Genomic DNA, 24409 nt, shown 5'->3' on the forward strand with positions numbered 1-24409 from the left:
AGTCAGATCATGAAATGACTGATGAGGAATTGACTGCTTGGGTGCAAGAAGACATGCGCAAGCAGTTGAAGGCAAAGAAGCCTCCGTCAAAGGAAACAGTGGATCCAGCAGCGAAGAAATTCTTTCTATCCATGATGTGCAACCAAAGCCTCCACTGATGTTGGACTACGACCGCTCGATCACAAAGTCATGGGAGAAGAAGAATAACCGGCAAGAGAACCAGAGAGTTCCCCAGCTCGGAGAACAATCCAAAAAAAGGTACCCCCTTTAGTAGTGCTTTCAAAAGAGGATGAAGCTACTGCTGAGTTTGTCAAGGAAACAAACCTCACAAAAGCTCAGCTCCTAGGTCATGAAAAAATCTCGGTTCACCAAGGGGCAGGAAGAAAGCCATTTGTAATGGGGGAACCACTTATGTGGCCAGAGTTGATTGACACCCTACCAACAAGAATGCGTGAGTTCCATAAGTGGTACTTGAAAGCATGTGCAGAGGGGTATATAATGATAGCCGCTCGAATTAAACATACCCATTTCTATCGGGGGATGGATGACATTTGGATCGATTTTGACCATTTTTTGTTTCTATTCCATCAAGACACCCTAGACAAGTCCCTCGTCAGTGTATGGTCTATGTAAGTGTTTCTTGTCAATTGTATACTCTAGCTCTACTAAGTCGTTTAGATTTCTCATTCCCTCCTTTTATTTATAATCGTGCAGGATGAAAATGCAAGAATGCCAGAAGAGCGAGATTTACAACGTTGGCTTCATCGATCCGAATGTTATACATGAGGAGAGTGTACGCCAATATCCTAATCGGACCGAGAATAATATACTCATGTCCTTGGAAGGACAGCACGATCACACATTCGTTCTGTTTCCGTACAACTTCGAGTGAGTCCTTTGACTTTTTGAGTCACGCCAATAAGTGTATATATCTAATATTTCTTGTATCCATATGTATGTATCAACAGTTCCACTGGATCCTACTTATGATCGAAATCGATCGGTCCCGAGTTACTGTGTGGGACTCCTTGAAGAAGCCACCAGAATTATATCAAAATCTCATAGACATCATGCAAAGGGCATGGTCTCGGTTCCTCAAAACACAATTAGGAGTCATGTCAACACCGACTGAACTTGAATTCAACCATAACAAGTCGGTACGAATATCGCACATCTACTTTTATTTATTCAAACAGCATGAATATTTCATAACATGTATATATGTATATAGTGTTTGAGACAGAACCAAGGAACCAACCTCTGCGGATACTACGTATGTGAGCACATGCACTTTTTTTTGCAGAGATACCAAGAGGGTGACACAAGAAAACTTCGAAGTATGTATAACATTAGTAACAATTTCTTGTATCTAACTCCATGCAGGTACTAAATTAAAATATTGGTGTTTATTTGTTGTTGACAGATTTGGAATATGAAAGAGAACCTCATCGAACCGGAAAGAATCAGGGCAATTCAAGAAGCACTATGTGGATTCCAGTTGGATGAGGTAATAAATTCAAAAGGTGAATTTCATTCCGATCCAAGGATAAGTGTGGCTCGAGCTGAACTCAAGAAACGCCGCAAGAAGGATGCCGGTGCCGATGACGATAAAGATGATTAGAATTATTGAAGAATTTGTCAGAAAAAACTTATGAACATTCATACTTGTAAATATTATTGTCTTTAATCCATGTATGTATATAATTTTTAACATTTCTTTTATCCATGTATGTATATAATTTCTTTTATTTGCTTTGCTCCATATACAAATACGAATTCTAGACACAAGAACGAATACACAAACCGCTGCGAGCATGACTACTAATACTAATTAATTAAAATTGAAAGGAAAAGAGAACAAATATAAAGGATCAAAAAGAAAAAAACTTCTTTTAGTACCGGTTGGTATTACCAACCGGTACTAAACTGCTCGGCCTAGCTGCTAGCGTGGCCAGCAATTTAGTACCGGGCGGTATGACCGGTACTAAGTGCACGGTCACTTAGTACCGGCGGAGCGGTACCGAGCAGAAAACCGGTACTAACCGGGGGTTCCTGCCCGGTACTAAAAAGAGTTTTTCTAGCAGTGACCGGCGGGTCCGAGAAGAATTTGTGGCCCACCAAAATTTTATACCCCTTCGCTGACCTGCGCGCTGCCTTGAGCAGCCCCGAGTGGCTCCTATAAACTTCTGTAAGATACATAAGCTATGTATCTGTGTAGGCCTTTAGACCCAAATTAGATTCAACATTCTCGAGAAAATATTTCAACATTTGAAAATAATAGATTCAATATTTTTCAGAAACATATACATCAGCATGTTGAAAAATACTACCTTCAAATTTTTTTACAAACTATTTCAACATCTCAAGAGAATAGATTCAATATTTATCAAAATCTAGATCAACATTTTTTTCAATTTGTCTTCTTCGACGGCGGCGCAGGAAGAGACATGGCGAGCAGGGGACGGGGCGCGCGCGGCCGCGGCGACGGCACACTAGGGTGGAGCGCTGCCGCGGCGGGAAGCAGGAGAGTGCTGCGGGGACCAGGGACGGGGCGCGCCGGCCACAGCTGCGACACGCTAGGGCGAAGCATGGGCGCGCGGGAAGCAAGGGCGGGGGCAGCGGCGCATGGCGGGGAGCAGGGATCGAAGGCGCGCGACCGGAGGGGCTGCCGCAGGATGAAGACAAAATGGTGGTGGAGTTAAATAGGATGGCTAGTAGATGTTGCACAAATCTTGAACTGGTAAAGAAAAAATTTTCTGGAAGATGTACAGGATTCCCGGGGTGTCTATGCTTGCTGACTGGGCAGATGATGGAGGCCCAAGGCGCAGAGCCAGCCCAAGGCCCTCTCCACCTACAGCCACGAGCCCATGGGCGGCGGGGGTGGGTGGGGGCGGGGCGGGGCAGGTAGCCCACTACCCGCTGACCACACTGTTGCCAGCCAGCACAACCAACCGGAGGAGACTCGAGAGCACGAGGGGCGAGGGAGAGGGCGGCGCCGGCATGGAGGACTTCTACGTCACCATCCCCTACGGCCTGCTGGTCCTCAGCGGTGGCGTCGCGGGCTACCTCAAGCGCGGGAGCGCAGCCTCGTTGGCCGCGGGGGCCGGATTCGGAGGGGCGCTCCTCCTCGCCGGCGCGCTCAGCGCCTGGGCCTTCGCGCGCCGCGGGGGTGGCGCCGGCGCCGTCTTCGCCACCGTTCTCCAGATCGATCTGTTGCTTGCTTGCTGCTGCCGCCGCCTCCACCGCCTCTCTCCTTCCTCCCCTCCTCTCTGTCGGAGCCGTAACGTTCTGTTGTTCTTAGTAGTGCGCGTGACTGCCGGGGCCGTACCGGAGCTGCAACTGGTGCCTCGTCAGGGAGGATGGCGGCGCCGGAGGGGGTGGCTCGCAGGTCAAGGCGGCTGCGGCGGTAGGAGCCGAGCGGAGGCCGAAGGGTTCTCGGGACGACGATGGCGACCCTAGAGATCAGGGGGAGAGGCCGTGGTGCGGCGGTGGATGCACCAGGTCAGCCTTCTCGGCGGATCCTGGAAAGCCGATCAAGAAGCCCAAGAGGGGCCGCGCGAGAGCGGCACAGCGGCCGGCGACGACGGCGCCCAATAAAAGAGGGGAGGTGCAGCAGACCGGTACCGGCGGCAGGGCGCGGTTCAGGGTGAAGGTGCGCCGGTACAAGCTCCTCGCCGAGGTGATCTGCTAAGCCTGCGTGACGTACCTTGTTTACGTACTAGCTTCTAGTAAATACCCCCCCCCCCCCCCCCAAAAAAAAACCAATGTACTGTTGTTGGATGGACTGGGGCTCGAATAAGCTCAATTCTGTAGAGCCCAGCAGCAAGTATAAGGGGAACAAAGAGCAGCAGCTGGGAGCTGGGCCCTAATTCAGTACCCGATTATGGGCTGGGCTTTTAACCAAATGTACATGTACACTAATAAGGTAAGGACGTTGACTATTCTACGCTTTACCAAAAAGAGAGCACCAATTATGTTAGCCTCAACCGTCTATATATAATTATATATTGATTTTTTTTTTGAAATTACACAGTATAACTCAGACACTCATAATGCACACATAATCACCCATATGAATACACGTACGCAAATCCTACCCCTATAAGCATCTTTGAAGACTGAGCCGGCAAATCTTTAAGATTAACGAAGTCACCACAAGCTACTCGCTGTCGACGGGAACGTCGTCTACCACTGAAAGCACAACACCGTTAAATTCTAAAATATTCGCTCCCATAGAGAGTCGAACCCAGGATCTGTGGTGCTACTGAGACTCTTGTAACCACTAGGCTACAATCCCTTTCGCTATGCCCAGCCCGATTTTATGCGTCGGGTTGAAAATTTCAGCCCGATGCCGGCCTACACATTGATCAGGTCGGATCGGGTCGGATTTTTTCGGATGGGTTGGATCGGCAGCCCATGATCAGGTATAGCTGCTGTGCCCATGGTGCCGTGCTTGAGCCGCGGCGGCGGCATGATGTGCCGGCACGGCACGACATGATTAACCAACCATGCCTCGTCGTGCTGTACCCAATCGGGCTCGGGCAATACCGCCCATCTGGGCCATCTGGCTATCTATAGCCTCACAATTAGTTTAACTACAATGCCTGCTGAAGTCTTACATTTGCATGGTGCTCCTGATCACATTTCATTTAGGGCTTCATCGATCTAAGCAGCATGCCAGGCTCTTGGCAGGTATAAAAAAAACTCTACCCGGGGGTGTGAAACGGATCCCACCGGTTTTTTCATTAAGAGGAAGCCTAACCGGCTAACCGGGTAGAGAAACGCTCCGAACCTTGGCCCATGCCCGAGAGGGCCAAGCCTTGTGGCGAGCACAACGAGGGGGTTTTTTTCTCCCAGCATCCTGAAATTCGCTTCTGATGAGATTCGAACTCAGGACCTGCTGGGAGCGCGACGCTACCGGGCCGGGCTAGCCAACTCAACCGCCCGGCCTTTCGCTCTTGACAGGTATCAAACAAGAAATTTTACCACTCTCTATTTGAAATTGCAAGTCGATTAAGCTTTATCCTAACTTAAACTTATCTAACTTTGAACAGATCATTTGCAGATCGACAAATGTATCAAACATATGTTACATGGTGTATCTAATGGAAGTAGCTTATTGTTGTAGATATTTATGCATTTTTTATAAACGGTGAAAGTTAGAGAAGATTGACTTAGAGAACAAGACTAATTTGGAAAAGAGAGTACTAGACGTATCTATTACACCAACAGTTTGGATATTGTCCTCCCAACACATATATTAAGCGCAACCGCCATGAACGAGAAAATGTCTCGGGAAGAGAAAGAAGGGTGCGTTTGGCAACTGGATGGGAAGAGGCATGGGAATTAACGGCGGAAGTTGATGGATGGAGTTCACTTGGGAGTTTGATTTTTAGTGATAATCCCTTATTTGGTTCGTGAAGGGAATTAAGAGAGGGAGTTGGAGAGGGAATTCCTATCCTTTGTTCATGATGAATGGTTAGTATCATTCCTTTCATCTTATTAAAGCACAATTCCCTTCCAATTAACACTCCTCCCCATGGGAAGAGATTGGTGGAAATTGGGACTCTAAACTCTCACTACTAGAAAACGGGCCTTGGGCACCGGCTGAGAAGGGCGAAAGGCACCGGTTTCCCAACCGGTGCCCCGCAACCGCGACCAATGGCCTCGCCTTAAGACACCGGATTTTTTAACCGGTGCCTTAGCCTTCCATTGGTACCGGTTGGAAAGACCAGCCGGTACCAAAGAGGTTGCCACACTGACGTAAGGTGGCAGCCCCTTTGGTACCGGTTGGTATTTCCAACCGGTACCAATGACATTTTCCCTTTTTTTCCAAATCCAGTTTTGTTTGTTATATTTATTACTGTTTATTCTTTTATAATTGCTAAACGCACTCAAGCTCTACAGTACTATACGTTCATTGGTCGTTCGTGTTCGTTTTCAGAGAATATTTGAAACTAACTAAATGTGAGCATATAATTAAGCTAATTAGATGAACTAATATATTTACAATTTTACAAAAATCAAGGCATAATGTTTAAAAATATTTACAAATGTACAAGTCATGTTAGCAGTCCAACTACTAGTCCCCTCAGGAGGTCGACGGAAGTCCTCTATAGATGTGACCGTCGTGGTAGAACTCGCCTCTAGGATCCAAGATCTCGTTCAAAATGAATCCGGTGAGCTGCTCGCACACGGCGTTGATCCGATCAGTAGAGTAACATTCATCCCCCATTTGAGACATCTATCATTTAGGAAAAAAGGATTAACATCATGTGCGTTAGTACAATTATGAAAATATACTAGTGAACGGTTTGGACGTACTCTCGTTTCTTCATCAGTAGCCTTCCCGTATGGAGTCATGATGTGCAAGTAGTCGCATACGTAGTACCCGCACCAATCAGTTCCTTGTTGTTGTCTCGCACACTTAAAGAGAAACAAATAAATTACTCAATTTATAGAATAATTTGGGATTATATACTTAACTAGACAAATCTTTATGAATGAACATACCGGATAATCCATGTTAACGTTCAGTTCGGACCTCCATTGACCACGTCCTTTGTTATTTTTCACAAATTTTTTCCAAACTCTCCGCTCAAAGTTAAATTTGATATTCAAGAATTGTTATTAACAGAAAAAAGATTTGATTGTGCAAACTGAACTTACCTATTCAAGGGGTCTATGATATGTTGGATTGCGGACTTTGGATTTCTCATTGAGTCAAAGACTATAAGATTGCCGGTCTCTACGGAAAGTATGAGTAAAATCCAATGATAACTGCAGATATAGATAGGATGTATACATAAATGTATTAGACAACTTAGTATTTATTTAGTAATATAACAGAGGATTGAGTCGACCAAGTCTTACCCAAAGTTGTATGGTATGAATATATAGGATTTGTAACTTTGCCTAGTCAACGAATCGTACATGTTTTGGCACGTTTCCTTATAACTTTCGTTGATCAATTTCTGGTTGACTAGCAAAGGAGACATGAAGCCGATCTGATGGTGCCATCCATGTTTTCGGCTTCTTTGGGTCTCCTGTCTAAACGATGCATTAGAAATTTTATAATGCACACATATAATTATGTTCTTGTTAACAAAAAATATTAATGTAGAGGTAAGTGATACTTACAAAACCCAAATGGTGATGATAGAGGCGTCGAGGGCTTGTCGATGGTAAATGTCATATAAATTTTGGAAGTACACCCAAAAGTCGTCCTCCCCGCGGAAGAAATCATGGTCACGATACTTGACTCCAAACATTTTCCCTTCGTCTTTCGCCATTCGCAGGTACCATCTATGCAAATTGAACATTTGCGTGCCTAGACTTTTCTCCTCTTCCTCAGTGACAAAAGGTTTTCCATGCTGGAATGGAGTAATAGTGCGAGCGATAGGGATTTTTGCCTCCACATGCCCTGTTGCCTCCTCTAGCATTAATCCAGTTTCAGAAAGAAATATTGCGGCCTGTAGGTCCGCCTGGAGTTGTACTTCCGTCGGGTGTAGGAGTGGCAACCCTGGCACCCAGAGGGGCTCGAGTTCTTTTTGTTGTGTGCCAAGCTGAGGAATGGTCTTGCCACATTTTTTCTTCAGGTTTCTCACCTTGTGTGCCTTTGTCAGAGTACGATCATAGTCCGAGGGTAAGCTTTTCGGTTTTGGTGGGTTGTCTAGGTTTGCGAGAAGCTTTTTTCCTAGTTCTAGAGGTACATTTTCCCTCGGCGGGGGGACTTTAGGCTTCAATTGTTCTTTTATATATCGAGCAGTCTCCTCTTCCAACTCCTCAGCGGTTTTCTCGTAGGTTAATTGTCTTTCGACCGTTTTCTACTTCTTCTTTGAGGGTCCAGGCGCTGGGAGGGATGCTGTCTTTTTCTTTCCCTTTTCTGGTGCAGGAGGAGTTGGAGTACTCGTGGCCCTTCGCGCCGGCGGAGACGGTGGTGAAGGAGGTGGCCGTGGGGACGGCGGTGAGGTAGGCCGCGGAGACGGGCGATCAGTCTGCACGGGAGCCGTTGTGCTTGCAGTAAGTTTGATGTCGGCCTTGCGCCATAGAACGACCCCGTGCAGTGTGTCTCCCAATGTCTTCTCTCCATCCCCTCCAACGAAGTCGAGCTCAAGATCCTCATTGTTTCCAACTATCTGCTCGACTATGACGGAGGTGTAGCCAGGGGGTATTGGTCTTCCATGAATTGTAGTAGAAGGATTCAGGGGCAGGGCTGACCCGTATGCGACATGAATGGATATATTTCTTGCTCACACATGAAGCTCGCACGGTGTCGGCATGGTGACATCATCCACTGGATACCTCTGGTCATCTACCGCCGTTGGCTCAATCTGTGGTTGCTTTTCCGCTTATACGTCGGGCGCCGCTGTGGATGCACAGCTGCTGCGTCGCTGAGAGGCCGGGCTTATCACAACATCCGGGTGCGACCCAGCAGTGCCCCTTTGGCTCAGAGCTAGCTGCACCGCCTCATTGACCCTGGCGTCCATCTGAGATTCCAATGACGCAACCTTCTTGTTCATCTTTTCTTCTATGGCACGAAGTTTCTCTTTCTGTTCGGCTCTGCTCTTTCGGTGAGTCTTGTAAGAGGGATCTCCGGCCCAAGCAACTTTCCATGGGACCACGCCGATGCCGCGGGCTCATCCAGGGTGTTCCGGATTCTTTAATGCCCTTGTCAGCTCATCATTCTCCCTTTGAGGATGGAATGTTCCTTGTTGAGTCTCATCTATTGCAGCGACTAGATCGCGGGACACTTCTTGCATATGCTCGGGCACGACCAAACTTCCATCCAACTGTTTTAGTGTCACGCCATTAGCAAATAACCAACACTTGGATCTATCCGGCCAATCCCAAGTCGTCGGCCTGATGCCTCTATCCATAAGATACTGCTCCATCTTCTGCCATTTTTTAACTGACTTCTTGAACCCGGCAGCCCCAAGGTGGTGGCTGTACTTCTTATTTGCTGTATTCACCTTGGCTTGTTCGGATTTTTTTGGGGCTTCCTCTAATAGTTTGTATTGTTTGAACTCCTCCCAGTATGGTTTAACCTGAGAAAGATCATCCCAGTTCGGCTCCTTATCCTTCTTGATGTAATTGGTGTACAACTTCTTCTTGAAAGTTACAAAGGCAAGGGCCATAGTCGAGTTCCCAGATCTCTTCAATGTAACCAAAATATGAGTTCGTTTGGCCACTAGAGTCGGTGGCATCTATACGGACACCACTATTTTGATTGGTGCTCTTGTTATCTTGGGCTCTTGTATAAAATGTGTAACCATTAATTTCATATCCTTGGTACATCGGGATTGAATTTGCCGGACCCCTGGCCAGCCAAGCTAGCTGCTCATGAATTTGATCGTTGGCCATAACTTCCTTCTGCAACCAGGTGGCGAATGTATTGTTATGATGTTTTGTAATCCATGTCTCAGACTTCAAAGGGTATATGCTTCGCACAATTTGCATGTGCTCCTCCATGTATGGAGCCACCAAGGCTGATTGTTGCAGAACTGTGAGATGTGCTTTGCTCAACGTGGCATGATCTATGGCATTTACTGATTTTCTTCTAAGTGTGCCCTTTCCAATCAGCCGCCCCTCATGATGTGATACTGGAATCCCAATTGGGCAGAGTTCTTCCACATAGTCAACACAAAATTCAATGACCTCCTCTGTGACGTAACCCTTCGCAATGCTTCCTTTTAGACGAGCCCGATTACGAACGTATTTCTTTAGGACTGCAAAGTATCGTTCAAAAGGGAACATATTATGAAGGAAAACAGGACCGAGAATACCAATCTCTTTGACCAGGTGAACTAGAAGATTCGTCATAATATTGAAGAATGATGGAGGAAATATCATTTCAAGATTGACTAAACTTTGGACAACATCCTCTTGTAGCCTGCTTAAACTCGATGGATCGATTGCCTTCTGAGAAATTGTGTTGAGAAATGCGCATAGTTTTATGATTGTTGCTCGAACATTAGCCGGTAGAATACCTCTAAGTGCAACTGGAATCAATTGTGTCATCAACACGTGACAGTCATGGGACTTTACGTGTGCAAATTTCTTCTCTTTCAAGTTCAGTAGCCTTTTTATATTCGAAGAGTAGCCTGATGGGACCTTGATATTGTTCAAACAGTTGAACATACTTTGCTTCTCTTCCTTACTAAGAGTGTAGCACGCAGGACCTAGATAATGACGTCCTTTATCCCTTTTTTCTGGATGTAGGGCGGCCCGTTGTTTCATACGTTGAAGATCTTGCCGCGCTTCCAATGTATCCTTTGGCTTACCGTAGACACCAAGGAAGCCTAGAAGGTTCACACAAAGATTTTTTGTTAGGTGCATCACATCAATTGCGTGGCGGACGTCTAAGACTTCCCAATAAGGTAACTCCCAAAAAATACTCTTCTTCTTCCACATAGGTGCACGTCCGTCATCACTCTACACTGATCTGCTGTTGGGTCATTTTCTGAATACTACTTTTATATCTTTGACCATTTCAAACACCATTTTCCCACAATGGTGCCTAGGCTTGGTACGATGATCTGTCTTTCCATCGTAGTGAGCTTGCCTCCTCCTTAATGGGTGCTTGATCGGAAGAAATCGATGATGACCCATATATACGATCTTCCTACAGTGCTTGAGGTACATGCTGTCGGTTTCTTCTAAACAATGGGTGCATGCCCTATAACCCTTATTGGATTGTCCGGAGAGGTTACTTAGTGCTGGCCAATCGTTGGTGGTTACGAAAAGTAATGCACGCAGAATAAAATGATCCTCTGCGTGCGCATCCCACATACGAACACCCTCATCTTTCCACAACAATAGAAGATCCTCAATCAGTGGTTTCAGATACACATCTATATCGTTACCGGGTTGCTTCGGGCCGGGGATAAGCACCGGCATCATAATGAATTTCCGCTTCATACACAACCAGGGAGGAAGGTTGTATATACAGAGTGTCACAGGCCAGGTACTATGGCCACTGCTCTGCTCACCGAAAGGATTCATGTCATCCGTACTTAAGCCGAACCTTATATTCCTCGCATCATTTGCAAATGTTGGTAATGTTCTGTCCACTTTTCTCCACTGTGACCCATCAGTGGGGTGTCTCAACATATTGTCTTGCTTACGTTCTTCTTTGTGCCATCGCATTAATTTAGCATTTGTTTTGTTCATGAACAAACGTTTCAAACGTGGTATTAGAGAAAAATACCACATCACCTTGGCAGGCACCCACTTCTTGACACGCATCCCCTCAACATCGCCTGGATCATCTAGAGGGATCTTATACCGGCATGCGTTGCATACAGGGCATGAATCTAAATTTTTATACTCACCTCGATATAGGATGCAGTCATTAGGACAAGCATGTATCTTCTGTGCCTCTAATCCTAAAGGACAAACAACTTTTTTTGCCTCGTATGTTGTCTCTGGCAAGGTGTTACCCTCAGGGAGTAAGTTTTTTATAAGTTTCAGCAACTCCTCGAATCCCTTGTCAGACAAACCATTTGATGCCTTCCATTGCAATAATTCCAATGTGGTACCCAACTTCTTTTGGTCTTGTTTGCAATCAGGGTACAACAATGTTCTGTAGTCCTCCAACATACGCTTTAGATCTCTCGATTCCTTTTCTGTTTCGCAACCTTCCTCAACTTCGCTGCAAAGTCAGGAATCATGTCATCTTCTTCTACATTATTATCCAGCACAATTCATCTTTCGCCATGCTTGGTCCAAACATAGTAGTTCGGTATGAAACCACTATTGAACAAGTGACTATGGATGGTTCTTGATGATGAGTAATCCTTCTCATTCTTACAAAAATTGCATGGACAACGAACGAAACCGCCATACTTGTGTTTTTCGGCCGCTTATATAAATTCATGCACGCCATCCATGAACTCCTTTGAACGCCGGTTGGCCATGTACATCCATTGCGACTCATCTGGGTCCACAATACATTTATATACATTATTGTACTGTACAAATAGTTCATTCATACTACCAATTTATAACAATATATTTATATAATTGATAATGCATATAACTATAATAAATAGATACTATTCACTTATCAAATAAATTGAAAAAAACATATAAATACAATAATTTGATAGTATTCAAATATCAAATAAATTGATAACGTATATAACTACAATAAGATGCTACAAATAAAAATAATTATCACATATATAAACTAAATCAAGTAATAATTGTTTCTAAAAATTAATTGCTAAGTTATAAAGAAAAATAACTAACCTTTTTTTCAAAAAAAAAGCAAAAATTCGCCTCCCCTCACCCCACTCAGCTGCCATGAACAGTGAGTTCACGGCAGCTTGAGATGGGGAGGGGCTGGGGTATTTATAGGCTCGGGCCAAAGGCACCGGTTGATTTCAATGACCCGGTGCTAAAATTAATTCAATAGCACCGGGTCAAGGCACCAACCGGTGCCTTAGGCCCGAGCTCCTGGCAGCTGCCCCGTTACATTACCATAGAAACCGGTTATTCCTATAAACCGGTGCCTTTAGCGCAGTCTTCATTTGTTACCGGGTGGTGGTTTAGACCGGTTCCTATGGTGACTCATTGGAACCGGTTGGAACCACCACCCGGTGCCAATTGCCCTCCACAAGATCGGTCGATGGCCAAAAGTAACAGCTGCTGTTGCAGCCGGTACCGGCTGCAACAGCAGCTGGTACCTTTGGCCAGGGCCGATGGCCTTTTCTAGTAGTGTCCCTTTCCCCATCCAATGTGAACTCCCCCTCCCACGAAACAAGAGAATTTTAGTCTCCTATCTCTAAACTCCCATTCCCTTGCTCCAATTCAAACGAGCTGGGATTGTTCGGTCTGAAAAGGGAAAAGTTCCATTCAGCAGAAGAGTTGTGCCCAATGCAAAAGTACTTCCAATTCTTCGAGGTCGTTCTTGAATTCTTCTATCTATCACTATTACTAAGGAAGAAACACGCACAAAACTGGGACACTAGCTGGCCGGCATCTGATCGGAAACACGCAAGCAATGGCAACATGTAATAACCGAATTGAAGCTTTGGTTAACTATAGTCCATGGTTTCATCGAACGCCCACGAGTTCTCCCTGCGGACATCCTCCTCCTCCTTGGTGTAGTCGTTGACGATGTGGAACTTCTCGCGGATCTCGTCGGCCGTCCTCCCTCTCATCTGCTCCGCCACCGCCTTGCACGTCAGGTCCAGCAGCTTGACGATGTTGAGGAAGTTGGCCGCCTCCAAGAGGTCGAAGAGGCTGTCGTTGTCAACGCTGACGAGGTCCTCGTCGAAGCGGGCGAGGGGGTCGTCGTCGCTGGGGTTGAAAGAGGAGGAGGGGTAGGAGTCGTCGGCGTCGAAGTGCCTCACGACGTACTCGAGGACGCGGGAGAGCGTGGCGGCGGAGACGTTCGGGAGCTCGACGACGCCGTCGTGGTCAGTACGCCCCTCGTCGATCATGCCCGTGATCGTGACCGAGAAGGCGCCGATGGCCTTCTCCTGAACGTCGAAGACCTCGCCGTCCTTGCTGCGGAGGCGAACTTTCTTCTCATCGGCGGACGCCATTGATTGATAATTGATCCGACCTGTTTCAACTGTCTATGCAGGGGATCGATCGGAGCGAGCGAGGCGACGCCGCTTCGGGAGGGTTTTGCTGAAGATTTATACACGTGCGGAAAGACAGAAGAGGAGGCGACGGGAAACGGAAACCTAGTCTGATTTGCCTCTCAGGCGTGGGCCCAAACCCGTGGCCGTGATGGACTCGGACTAGGCCTCCGGATATTAAATTGTAACCCACGACGGCCCAGAGCACAATGGTCCGTATATGCCAATGACGGGTCCTATTGGAGCAACCCGTGTGACTGGGAGGTGAGATGTCGCAGAAGGCTCATGGCAGCCCACGACGTGCTCGCTCCCGCCACCGCCTGTGTCTCCGGCGGCTCAGGCTGCTGCACGGCCACCCACCCACACACCGCCGTACCACCGACCTTCAACCCGGCCTTCTTCTTGCTCCCGCCGCCGGCAACAACCCACCGGATGTCCAGCCCCGCCCGGCCAAACCGCCACCGGGTGTGTCGCCTCTCCGCCGGCCAAACCGCCGCCGCCACCACCACCGGGCCGCTGCATTTATGGACATGTGAACCTAGTCTTTGGATATTTTGTCCCGATATTTTAGACATAATATTTCAACATTTTATACGGCAATGTGAACCCAAACATTGCCGTATTTATGGACACGTAAACCCGATCTTTGGATATTTTATCCCGATATTTTAGACATAATAGTACAACATTGCTGTATAAAATGTTGAACTAGTTTATTCAAAATTGAATTAGATTTGAAGAAGTTTTCGAACTGGTATTTCATAATGTTGAATATACTAGTTCCACATTTACTTATTTTTAAAAACTAAGAACATCACTAGTTAAGAATGTAATGAGACTGAGAAAAAAGAAAAGCAAAGAAAAAGTTGCTAACATGCGCACGAAGAGTTCATCTGCTGCTCCTGTGTCCTGCATCACATGGCCCAAAACTCCACTTTTGTGGGCTGTTTTGGGCCAGTTATTGGGCTGCGCTACTGGTCTATAGAGTGCCCGTGGTCGACGAACAGTGGGCAGTGTTCGGGTGGAGCCGTGGATGAGCTGGTGAAATTCATGAAGCAGGCGGATGTTTCTGATTTTTGTGAAAATTTCCGATTTTTGTGAAAATTTCTAGAATTAACTAGGCGGATGTTTCTGATTTTTGTGAAAATTTCTAGAATTTTTTTGTTGTTTTAAATGTCCATCCACTACAACACATATGGGCTTCCGCAACATTTCATTTATATCAGTGAAAGTAGTATTTTCATCATCTATCATAATCTGTGACACTTGCGTGACGAAAAATGCTTCGTCGCCTATACCATGTCATAAAATGTCTTCTACGACAAAAACATATTATTTCATCATAAACTTTATGACGATTACTCTATCGTTACTAATTTGTGGCACTCATTTTTCGTCATAATCAATAGTAAGAAACATCACAAAAATGTGCGCTTGGATGACTGTACATGTGCCACGTAGAATAGAAAATGCCATAAAATTTTTATCTTATGCGATGTGGCGATGACTAGAATATGACGTGGCACCTTCACTATGACGATTTGATTCGTCATAAAATATCCAAATTATTAATTGCAGCACATTTTTTCAATCTTATTATTTGATTTGGCTGAGATCGCTTCAAAACAACATATTCATTCAAAATAGCAAATCAATCACTTTACAGAATATTTGTTATAACCCGAGATCACTTGTCCAAAAACCACCAAATTCATATGCATATCACAGCCCAACATCACTTGTCAAGTCAATCTATAAACAGCCCCAAAACAAGACAAGTCACTTGATAACAAATTCACTAAACATCCAATATAACTCTATGGACTCAGCCAAAAAAACGATCCCCTTGCTTCTTCAAACTTTCAATCTCTCCCCTTTGATTTGCCCTTGCTGCTTTAGATTCCTCAAACTTCTGGTCATCCATTTTCTCACTTTGCTGCTGAACCCAGCCTCTCTAATTCTAGTCACAAAACTGCACATGCTAAGTTACAGTATTTGCTTTTGTTATAAGTACCATTCCTGCAAAGCAATCAAGCATAACAAACTCAAAGACTGTAGATTTGTAAGGTACCTTATCAAAAAAACATTAGTAAGTTGACCAAGTGTTTAGCATCTCTGACTTGTTCCAAAATGAATATTTTATCATGCCTTTTTTAAGAGGATATATGGTCCACATCTAAACTATTCTTAGCTAGATAAGGCTGTCAGGTTCGAATCAATCATTACAGGAGACCCAATTCATAGACATAACAGATCATGTACTTCTTTTATTACATCATTTTATGTATAACTTTAGATAATTCTAAGGGATGAGAGAATTGGTAGGTAGTATCAAAGTTAACATAGTAAGTGGCAGATCCTAGAAATTAACCAAAGTAATAGAAACTAACCATGAGCATAGATGTTTGAGTTCAAGCAGTAGAAGCAAGGCCAACGAATGAAAGCTTATTAGGCCAATGGATAACATGTAGAGTCAGGTACTGATTTAACATGCATAGATAAACATGTAGCACTGATGCAAGGATAATTGATAATCAGGCACCAAAATCAACTAATCATCATTGAAATCAACTTAACAGTGAAAGAAGGATACATTGTTTCAGACTCCATGTCATTTTCTTCTCCCTCGAGAATGTCAAGTGTCCTTTCTTCAGTTCTAATTGACAACTATCTTCACATCTATATAATAATCAAAGAAGCAAATTTAAGACTTAGAATCTGTCAGTGTTAAATGGCAGGGAAGATGTAAACAACTAATCAAAATAAAGTGTTTCCTGCAGAGATAGAACACGGCAACAAAATCATTTTGTATGGCAAAGTATTGATATAGACTCATGGATCAGAATTGCATCAAAGAAAAAAGAGGTCTGCCTTAACTATTGATGTATATGCCACTACATACTGAACGATTCGATGGGGAACACTGGAGCCAGTTCTTGCTGGCTAATGGCACCTTCATGCCATGGATCCAGCAGATCTGGGCTCGCTGGTACCTTGAGCATCACTGCTACACAATGCATACAAAATATACATAACCTCTAACAAAAAGAAATTTTCTAGCATACACAATCCGGAGAAAATAGTTGTGCAAAGCAAGGTATTTCTTATAGAAATCATTTTTCCATGAAAACAACATGATCTGGATCCATGATTCTACTTTCAGCGAACTTCAAGCTAATCTGCAGAATATAGAGCTAGCACTTTCAGTTGAATGAAAACAGTGCATCCTGCATAAATGAAATTATAGTGAGTTTTCTTTATATTTCTATATTTCTATAAGCTAATGACTCTAGAAAAATGCATGCTGAGTTGCACGATTACATCTCTGATTACTCATGGAAAAATGAGAAATAGCACATGCAGGCTTAGACGAGTTAATTAGATACACCTTTTTCTATCTATTATTGTAATGCTCAAAGTTTTTTCATCTGTTGAGACATGACAGGCTCCAATAACAGTAATAACTATAACTAGAATCAAGCCTGCTAGCACTAGTCACAATAGCTGGAATTACTAAGATTTTATACTTCACACACATTCGCAGCATGCTAGAATATTGAACACTGAACCAAGCAACTCTAGCCAAAATGTGTTGGATCTCGGCTCATGCATGCAGGTCATGATTGCCATATGCTTGAATGGTGAATGCTGAGTACAGACTGCAAATTTTTTAGAACGGCAGGCATGTGATTAGCTACCAGTTGGCCCTTAGGCTGTTTCCAGCAGGCCCCCTATCAGCATGCGCATGCGGAAAATTCGCTTTCTTGGCAACTGTAGCGGCGTCCAGCAGACTGCGGGTGCGAGCGCGCAAAAAATGGATCGGTCCGGTGCGTACCCCAATTTCATTCATTCTCTCTCATCCCCGCATCCAAGAAAATCAACTGCTTCCTTCCCCAGCCCGCGACTCTTCCGCCCGAGCCTTCCCAGCCCCGGACTCTTCCGCCTGAGCACGAAGGTCGCCTCCCCCGACCACCACAAGACCACCACAAGCCTGGACCTAGAGTTGAAGGCCAGATCTCGGAGCACACAGCAGGGGGAAAGCAGAGAAGCAGGTCAAGAAAGGCGGAAGCAGGGACGATGCACGAAATCCCTAGGCTCCTCTTCACCCGGGAGTGCCAGTTCTTCGTCGGCTCCAGCGACTACAGCTGATACAAGGTGAGTTCTTGGATCTCCCATGTTCTGGATTGGTGGTATAGGTCTCAATCTGGAGGTGGATGAAATGCATAGGCCGGTTTATTTTCCACCCGTGTGGGGAACACGCAGGGATTTGGGGGCGCCGTGATATTTTCCACCTTGTGGGGAACGCGTACATCCAGGGATTTGGGCGCTGGGAAGAACATCTATGCCTACGTCGAGAAGGGTCAAAGGAGTTCGCGAGATTTCTTGATTTCTATGTCACAAATGAATCTCCTCTGTTTTTGAAATCTTGGGTTTTGGTAGAGGCAGATTATCATGTAGGTTTGAATTAAGAGGTTGACACACTTTGCCTTCCAACGATTGCCATTGTGTAGCAGAAATTATAAAAAACATGAAGAACCTATTAGACAAAACTTGATTTTATCCACCTTTGACATGTGCTATGTGCTGATTATGTTGTGTATGCATGTATAATTGTTAAAGTTTATATGGTAACCTCTTTATTTGTGCTCAAGTGATGGCAATAGTATGGTATTTTTATCCTCGGCTACGCTCTAGTCTTCACCATAGCGAATATTGCATATATGACAGGGGATCAATGGAGAACGTGTGGCAAGGAATGGGTAATTCCTCTCAACCAATTGGTGAGGTTAATTACACCCCTGGCATCGACATAGGTGAAGTCTACATGCCCACTGAACAGCAACTTAACAACCTCCCTCCAGATGTATGGCATTGAAATTGTGTTTCCCTTTTCTTTTGGCAAAACATTATTTAATGTGTTAGCACTGACTATTTTCTTATATGCATTTAAAGGGGTCCGAGAACATGAACACTGCCATGCCAGCTCAACCTAGCGCCCCCGAAGCACGCAGGAAAGGAACTTCCAAACGTTTGAAGAACTTCTCAACAAAGGAGGATGAATCCTTATGCTCAGCGTACATTAATGTGAGCAAGGATCCTATTGTGGGAACCAACCAGCCAATCCGATCCTATTGGGGAAGGATAAAAGCTTACTTCGAAGAAGATAGTGAACGTACCAGGTCCCAGTCTTCCCTGCAGCATAGGTGGGCTGATATCCAAAAGGATACTTCAAGATTTTGTGGGTTTTACTCTGAGATTGAACGGAAAAACCAGAGTGGCAAGAGCGATGGTGACAAGGTAAGGAAACACTCAGATAAAATAGAATTCTTGTCTGGAGTATAGAAGGGTTGAATCATTTAACTTCAGTTTGTAAAACATCTCTTATTCCTTTTAGAATATAGTTGGACTAGCACAAAGGAAATTAGTAATTGAAGAACACTAAATCATATTCCTTTTAGATTATAGTTGGACTACCATTTAACTTCAGTCTGTAAAACATCTCTTATTATTTTAGCCTACTAGTATTATAGTTGGACTACCATTTAACTTCAGTCCATGGTTGTATGTGCAGGTGAAAGACGCTCTCCAGATGTATGAGGGAATTGTCGGTACCACTTTCAAGTTCATTCATTGTTGGTTTATATTACGCAATGAGATGAAGTGGAACGAGTGGCTCGCTACAACCTCTGCAAGCAATGAGGAGCCGGCTGTCCAACCTGTGGAGGAAAATGTAGACCCAACGCTTCCTCCTCGAATTGATAGGCCAAATGGAAGAGACAATGCCAAGAAGGCGCGCAACAGCACCTCTTCCTCATCTGCAGCTTGCTTTGAAGTCCTGCAAAAGATGTCCATGGATCGGAGCGCTTATGAAGAATGGGTTCAGACTGCAAGCGAAGAGGAGGCTAAAGAAATCGCTTCTCGCTCTGAACGCAAACTCACTATACAGGAAGAGCAACTACAAATCCAGAAAGCCCAAGTGGAGGTACAAAAAGAGATGCTCCAACTGCAGAAGGAAGATCGGGAAGAACGGATCATGACCATGGGTGTCGAGAAGATGCAAAGCAAGGTATTTCTTATAGAAATCATTTTTCCATGAAAACAACATGATCTGGATCCATGATTCTACTTTCAGCAAACTTCAAGCTAATCTGCAGAATATAGAGCTAGCACTTTCAGTTGAATGAAAACAGTGCATCCTGCATAAATGAAATTATAGTGAGTTTTCTTTATATTTCTATATTTCTATAAGCTAATGACTCTAGAAAAATGCATGCTGAGTTGCACGATTACATCTCTGATTACTCATGGAAAAATGAGAAATAGCACATGCAGGCTTAGACGAGTTAATTAGATACACCTTTTTCTATCTATTATTGTAATGCTCAAAGTTTTTTCATCTGTTGAGACATGACCAGGGTTCCCCTTACCGGTGGGAACCGGTCCGGTTTGACCGGTTATTGGTCAAACCGGTCCGGTCCGGTTTGGGCCGGTACCAAACCGGCCCAAATTCAAAATTCAAATTTGAATTCAAAAAAATGAAAAATTCCCAAAAAATTCCTAAAAATACTTCAAGGTGCAACGAATCTAATGGTGTCAAATTTTCTCAAAAATTCGTTCGTTTAACATACTTTTCGGGCATTTAAAGTTAAAACAAAAAAGAAAAGGAAAAAACTGAGACGGCCCATTAAGGCCCACTTGATAAACCGGTCAAACCGGCCGGTAAACCGGTCTAACCGGCCGGTATACCGGTCCAAACCGGTTACACATGCGATTTTAAATTTGGATTTGAATTCAAACCGGTCAAACCGGCCGGTAAACCGGTCAAACCGACCGGTAAACCGGTCTAACCGGTCGGTATACCGGTACGAACCGGTTGAACTAAGTTTTTTGAATTCAAATTTGAATTTGACCGGTTTCTACCGGTAACCGGTCAAACCGGTCCGGTTTACCGGAACCGGAGTGCTCCGGTTTGGGGTGTCCGGTTGGGAAAAAAACCCTGGACATGACAGGCTCCAATAACAGTAATAACTATAACTAGAATCAAGCCTGCTAGCACTAGTCACAATAGCTGGAATTACTAAGATTTTATACTTCACACACATTCGCAGCATGCTAGAATATTGAACACTGAACCAAGCAACTCTAGCCAAAATGTGTTGGATCTCGGCTCATGCATGCAGGTCATGATTGCCATATGCTTGAATGGTGAATGCTGAGTACAGACTGCAAATTTTTTAGAACGGCAGGCATGTGATTAGCTACCAGTTGGCCCTTAGCTTTAAGAAAAGCATCCGTATTGCAATAGGACATAGTGAATTCTATCTACTATTCTAACAGAACCCTAACTTTTGAAAGGAAAATAGATCATGTAAAAAGGTTTCTCACACTTCATCCACAAGAACTGTAATTTATAGTAGAATGTTAGTAATCACTGGCATAACCTCATGGCACACTGTTTTTTTCCTTAGAAAACAAAAGATCAGAAATAATCACTAGCATACTTCATCCACGCATTGTATTAGCAAGTATTGGATACATATAACCGGGGTCAAGAAGGAATGTGTTATACCATTTTCTGATTAGGACAAATAACTACAGTCGACGCTGATTTGGTGGAGTCGGCATCTGCTCCATCCTGCCACAACCTGTAGGTGGTTGCCGCCTTGCCGGCGGCTTGCATCCCTGCCACACACTGTCGCCATGGGGCTATGCTGCGGCTCCTCCACGGACCGGAGAGACGAATCGGCAGCCGCTGGGGAGGCATCGGCGGCAGCAGGGAGGTCTCGGCGGGGAGGCTGCCGCCGCCGCTGTCCCGCAGACCACGGCTCGGGTGCTGGAAGGCACCGAGATGCACGCGCAGGGCATCACCGGCGGAGCGACACGGTGGCCCAACAATCCTTGACCACCGGCCGCTGGTCGCCGGCTCCCGCCCCTGGCAGCCTCCGCCTTCTAGGGCGCCCGCCGCCACGCCTGGCCATCCCCCGCCTGCACCTGGCCGCTTGTCCGCCCGCGCACGTCTGGCCGCAACCAGCCTCCTACGCCTGGCCGCGACCGGCTGCCCACCGCCGCGCGCCGCGCGCCGCCCGTCTGGACGCACCATGGCCGCCGGCGCTCCGCGCAGGGGAAGGGAGGGGAGGAGTTGGGAGGGAACGAAGAGATAGCATTAGCGGCGGCTGCGGGAGCGGATGGGTGGGTGGATTGGAAATAGGGTTAGAATCAGTTAGTTGTGCGTCTCTGTGTTGAGCTGGGCCACCGAAATTTGATGGGCTTGGGCCGCACAGGAAAGAAAGGTTTTCAATATACTCACTGCATATATCTACTTATGTGGAGTCCAAATATAATTTTTCAAAAATTCAGTTATAATAAACATAAAAGAAAAATAGTAAAACCGCCCTCAAACCTGCTCAAAGAGATCGTGCGATCGGTTAGCCGGTTTCAAAGTTCAAGGAGGAAAAGCAGACTTGACCCAAAGTTTAGGGAGGCAAAAAGAACTTTTTTCATGTTCAAATAGTCATCAAACTAGTAGGCAGTGGACACCTTTTATTTTGAAAAAATCTCTTGAAAAAAATATGACGATTGAACATTGTCACAAATTTGTGACGCACGGTAATTGTCGTGAGAATGAAAGAGTATCCGTCATAATATGATATTGAAATAGTTTATGACGTTTTCTAAATGTAATTTGTGACGAATATCTAACTTTCATCACAAAACTATACGGCTTCCTATAAAACGTCATAAAAGTGAATGAGCTTATGACGTTTTGGTTTGTTGTCATGAGATATTCGTCGTAGAAGGCCATATATATTGTAGTGATCTAGGTGTTAACGCAAAAATCTGCAGATCGGATCTCTACCCTCCACGTACGTTGGGGCTGGGGAGATCTGCTTCGCTCCGAAGTACCGAATCCAAATCGACGCGCGTGTGGTGTGCTTGGCATGCCAATTAATTTGACCTACAATTGATAAGGAGGATAAACGTTAAATTCTGGGAGTTATCGGCTAGCTAGCCGATATCGATGACGCCAGCAATCGGTTATCGGACAGCTGATCTGAGAGAACAAGCTGGTTTAAAGCAACGCAGCTCCAGAACAACACTTAGATCTAGATCCAATCGGCTATAGTGATGTGATCACGTAGGAAGCCGGTAGCGAGCAGATCTAAGCTAGATAAATTGTGGTAAAAACTTAAAACAAACTAGATTAAACGGATTAACCTAGCAGGATCTAAACAATTACCAATAACTTATGATAAAAACAACAACAAGCTAAACGGATTAATCTAACAGATTATTAACTTTTATCGATAAATTGGTGAACAAATTAAATCTAAGCAGGAGCGATGCGCCGCAAGCCTAAGATCTAACGTGTTCAATAACTTGAGCATTATAGACAGAAGAAGAAGCGATGCGCCATAAACCTTAGCCTATCTGCGCAACTCGACTCGGAACTTACTAGCAAATGATAAACGTGCCTGCTAAGAAGAACTCGTAAAGGGAAAAAAAGCTACTTCAACTAGGATTTTGGTGAAGTCGCCTATATGAATGGTAGATGTGATGAATGTAAAAGTTTTGGTTGGATGTAGTTGATCAAAATTTACAAATGCCGGAGGTCTGCTATTTATAGCCTAAACCTAGACCTCGTCGCTGATACGGCGAGATTTGACTTGAACTAAAATAAACAAACTTGCCTAAAACAAATGAGACAATTTCTATGAGATTACTTGCTGACATCATCTCGCCAGCCCTTCCTCAGCTCCATTGGCTGTGACACTCCTTTTGGTCCACGGGCCCAAATACGCCTCCTGTTCCTTTCTTGCTCCAACGCCGGTCCATTCCCAATCGGCTGCCTGCTTATCATCACATTGACACGTGCCAAAAAATGGTGTCAACACTAGGATCCGTAACTTCACGTGGAGGCTTCAAAGAAGTCTCCAATTAATAATAGTAAGATGGATTATTTGATGCAGTTTAAATTTATCGTATACTGACGTTGTTCCAGAAAGAAACTAAAAGTGACTTTTCAAGAAAAATCTGCCCTTACTTTTGTGCTTAGGTTTCACTATTCATGAAAATAACCAAAACTTTTGAGACTGTTAGGAGTTGAAAACTTCATGTGAAGGAAACACTTTGGTGAGCTATGGGACTTGACTCCGGAAAAAAAAATCTAACTCTTCTGGAGGACTATATGAATGAAACACACCCACTTTAATTTTTGTGTCATTTTAGGTCGGCAAAAGCTTTGCTCGGCCTATATGCGCCAATGTCAACAGCAGTTAAGTTGTGGGAGTAACTCCCTTCTTGGAGGAATTATCGCCCTCGATCACCCCTATGTTGGGATTCACGAGGCGAAAACTTCCTTTGGTTGAACTTGTGATGTTTTTAGTGTTTGTGTTCTCCTTATGTCTTTTCCAAAAGTTGAGCCAACCCAACCGCTATCTCATAGCAATTAAGAGATAGAATAAGAGGTGGCTTCTTTAATGGTTTAGCTCGTAGCACACAACTCAAGATATAGACGGACTTACATATCAGCCTCAGATAATCTTGTGTACTGTGAGACTATCTCTTTTATCCAGTGAGATAGCTCTTCTGTTTCCTCTCTCTTTTACCAAAACAAAATGTTGTATTTTACTCCTATAAGCTAGCTAACTTGGTACTATTATTGGAGGAGGTGTTATTAGATGGATATCCTCCCGCGCATTGTTGACATTGTCCTCTTATTGCGATGGCTGTTACAACGGTCACTAGGCTAGCTCACAACTATGTGGGTTCCGTTGTCCTTCACATAGGGTTTTAGTTGCTTGGGTGGTTTCGATCCA

General features: G+C 44.7%; 3 protein-coding genes across 3 annotated transcripts; 1 reads left to right on the plus strand and 2 right to left on the minus strand.

Moving 5' to 3' along the window:
* Positions 1–13040: 13040 nt before the first annotated feature.
* LOC120654980 (SKP1-like protein 1A) lies at positions 13041–13553 on the minus strand. The gene has a single exon (XM_039932687.1). The coding sequence runs from the start codon at positions 13551–13553 to the stop codon at positions 13041–13043; it is 513 nt and encodes a 170-aa protein (XP_039788621.1).
* A 4056-nt stretch (positions 13554–17609) lies between these two features.
* LOC120654985 (glutathione S-transferase T3-like) lies at positions 17610–19740 on the plus strand. Its single transcript, XM_039932702.1, has 5 exons — positions 17610–17747; positions 18321–18456; positions 18546–18890; positions 19165–19659; positions 19726–19740. Exons 2-5 carry the CDS (start codon positions 18328–18330, stop codon positions 19738–19740), a joined length of 984 nt encoding a protein of 327 aa, XP_039788636.1. The 5' UTR covers positions 17610–17747; positions 18321–18327.
* On the minus strand, positions 19643–21782 carry LOC120705877. Its single transcript, XM_039990414.1, has 2 exons — positions 21163–21782; positions 19643–19789 (listed from the first exon to the last, which is right to left on the minus strand). The coding sequence occupies exons 1-2, from the start codon at positions 21691–21693 to the stop codon at positions 19766–19768; spliced, it is 555 nt and encodes a 184-aa protein (XP_039846348.1). The 5' UTR covers positions 21694–21782; the 3' UTR covers positions 19643–19765.
* Positions 21783–24409: the final 2627 nt, after the last annotated feature.

This window comes from Panicum virgatum, chromosome 1K (assembly GCF_016808335.1).
Source record: "Panicum virgatum strain AP13 chromosome 1K, P.virgatum_v5, whole genome shotgun sequence".
Taxonomy (NCBI): domain Eukaryota; kingdom Viridiplantae; phylum Streptophyta; class Magnoliopsida; order Poales; family Poaceae; genus Panicum; species Panicum virgatum.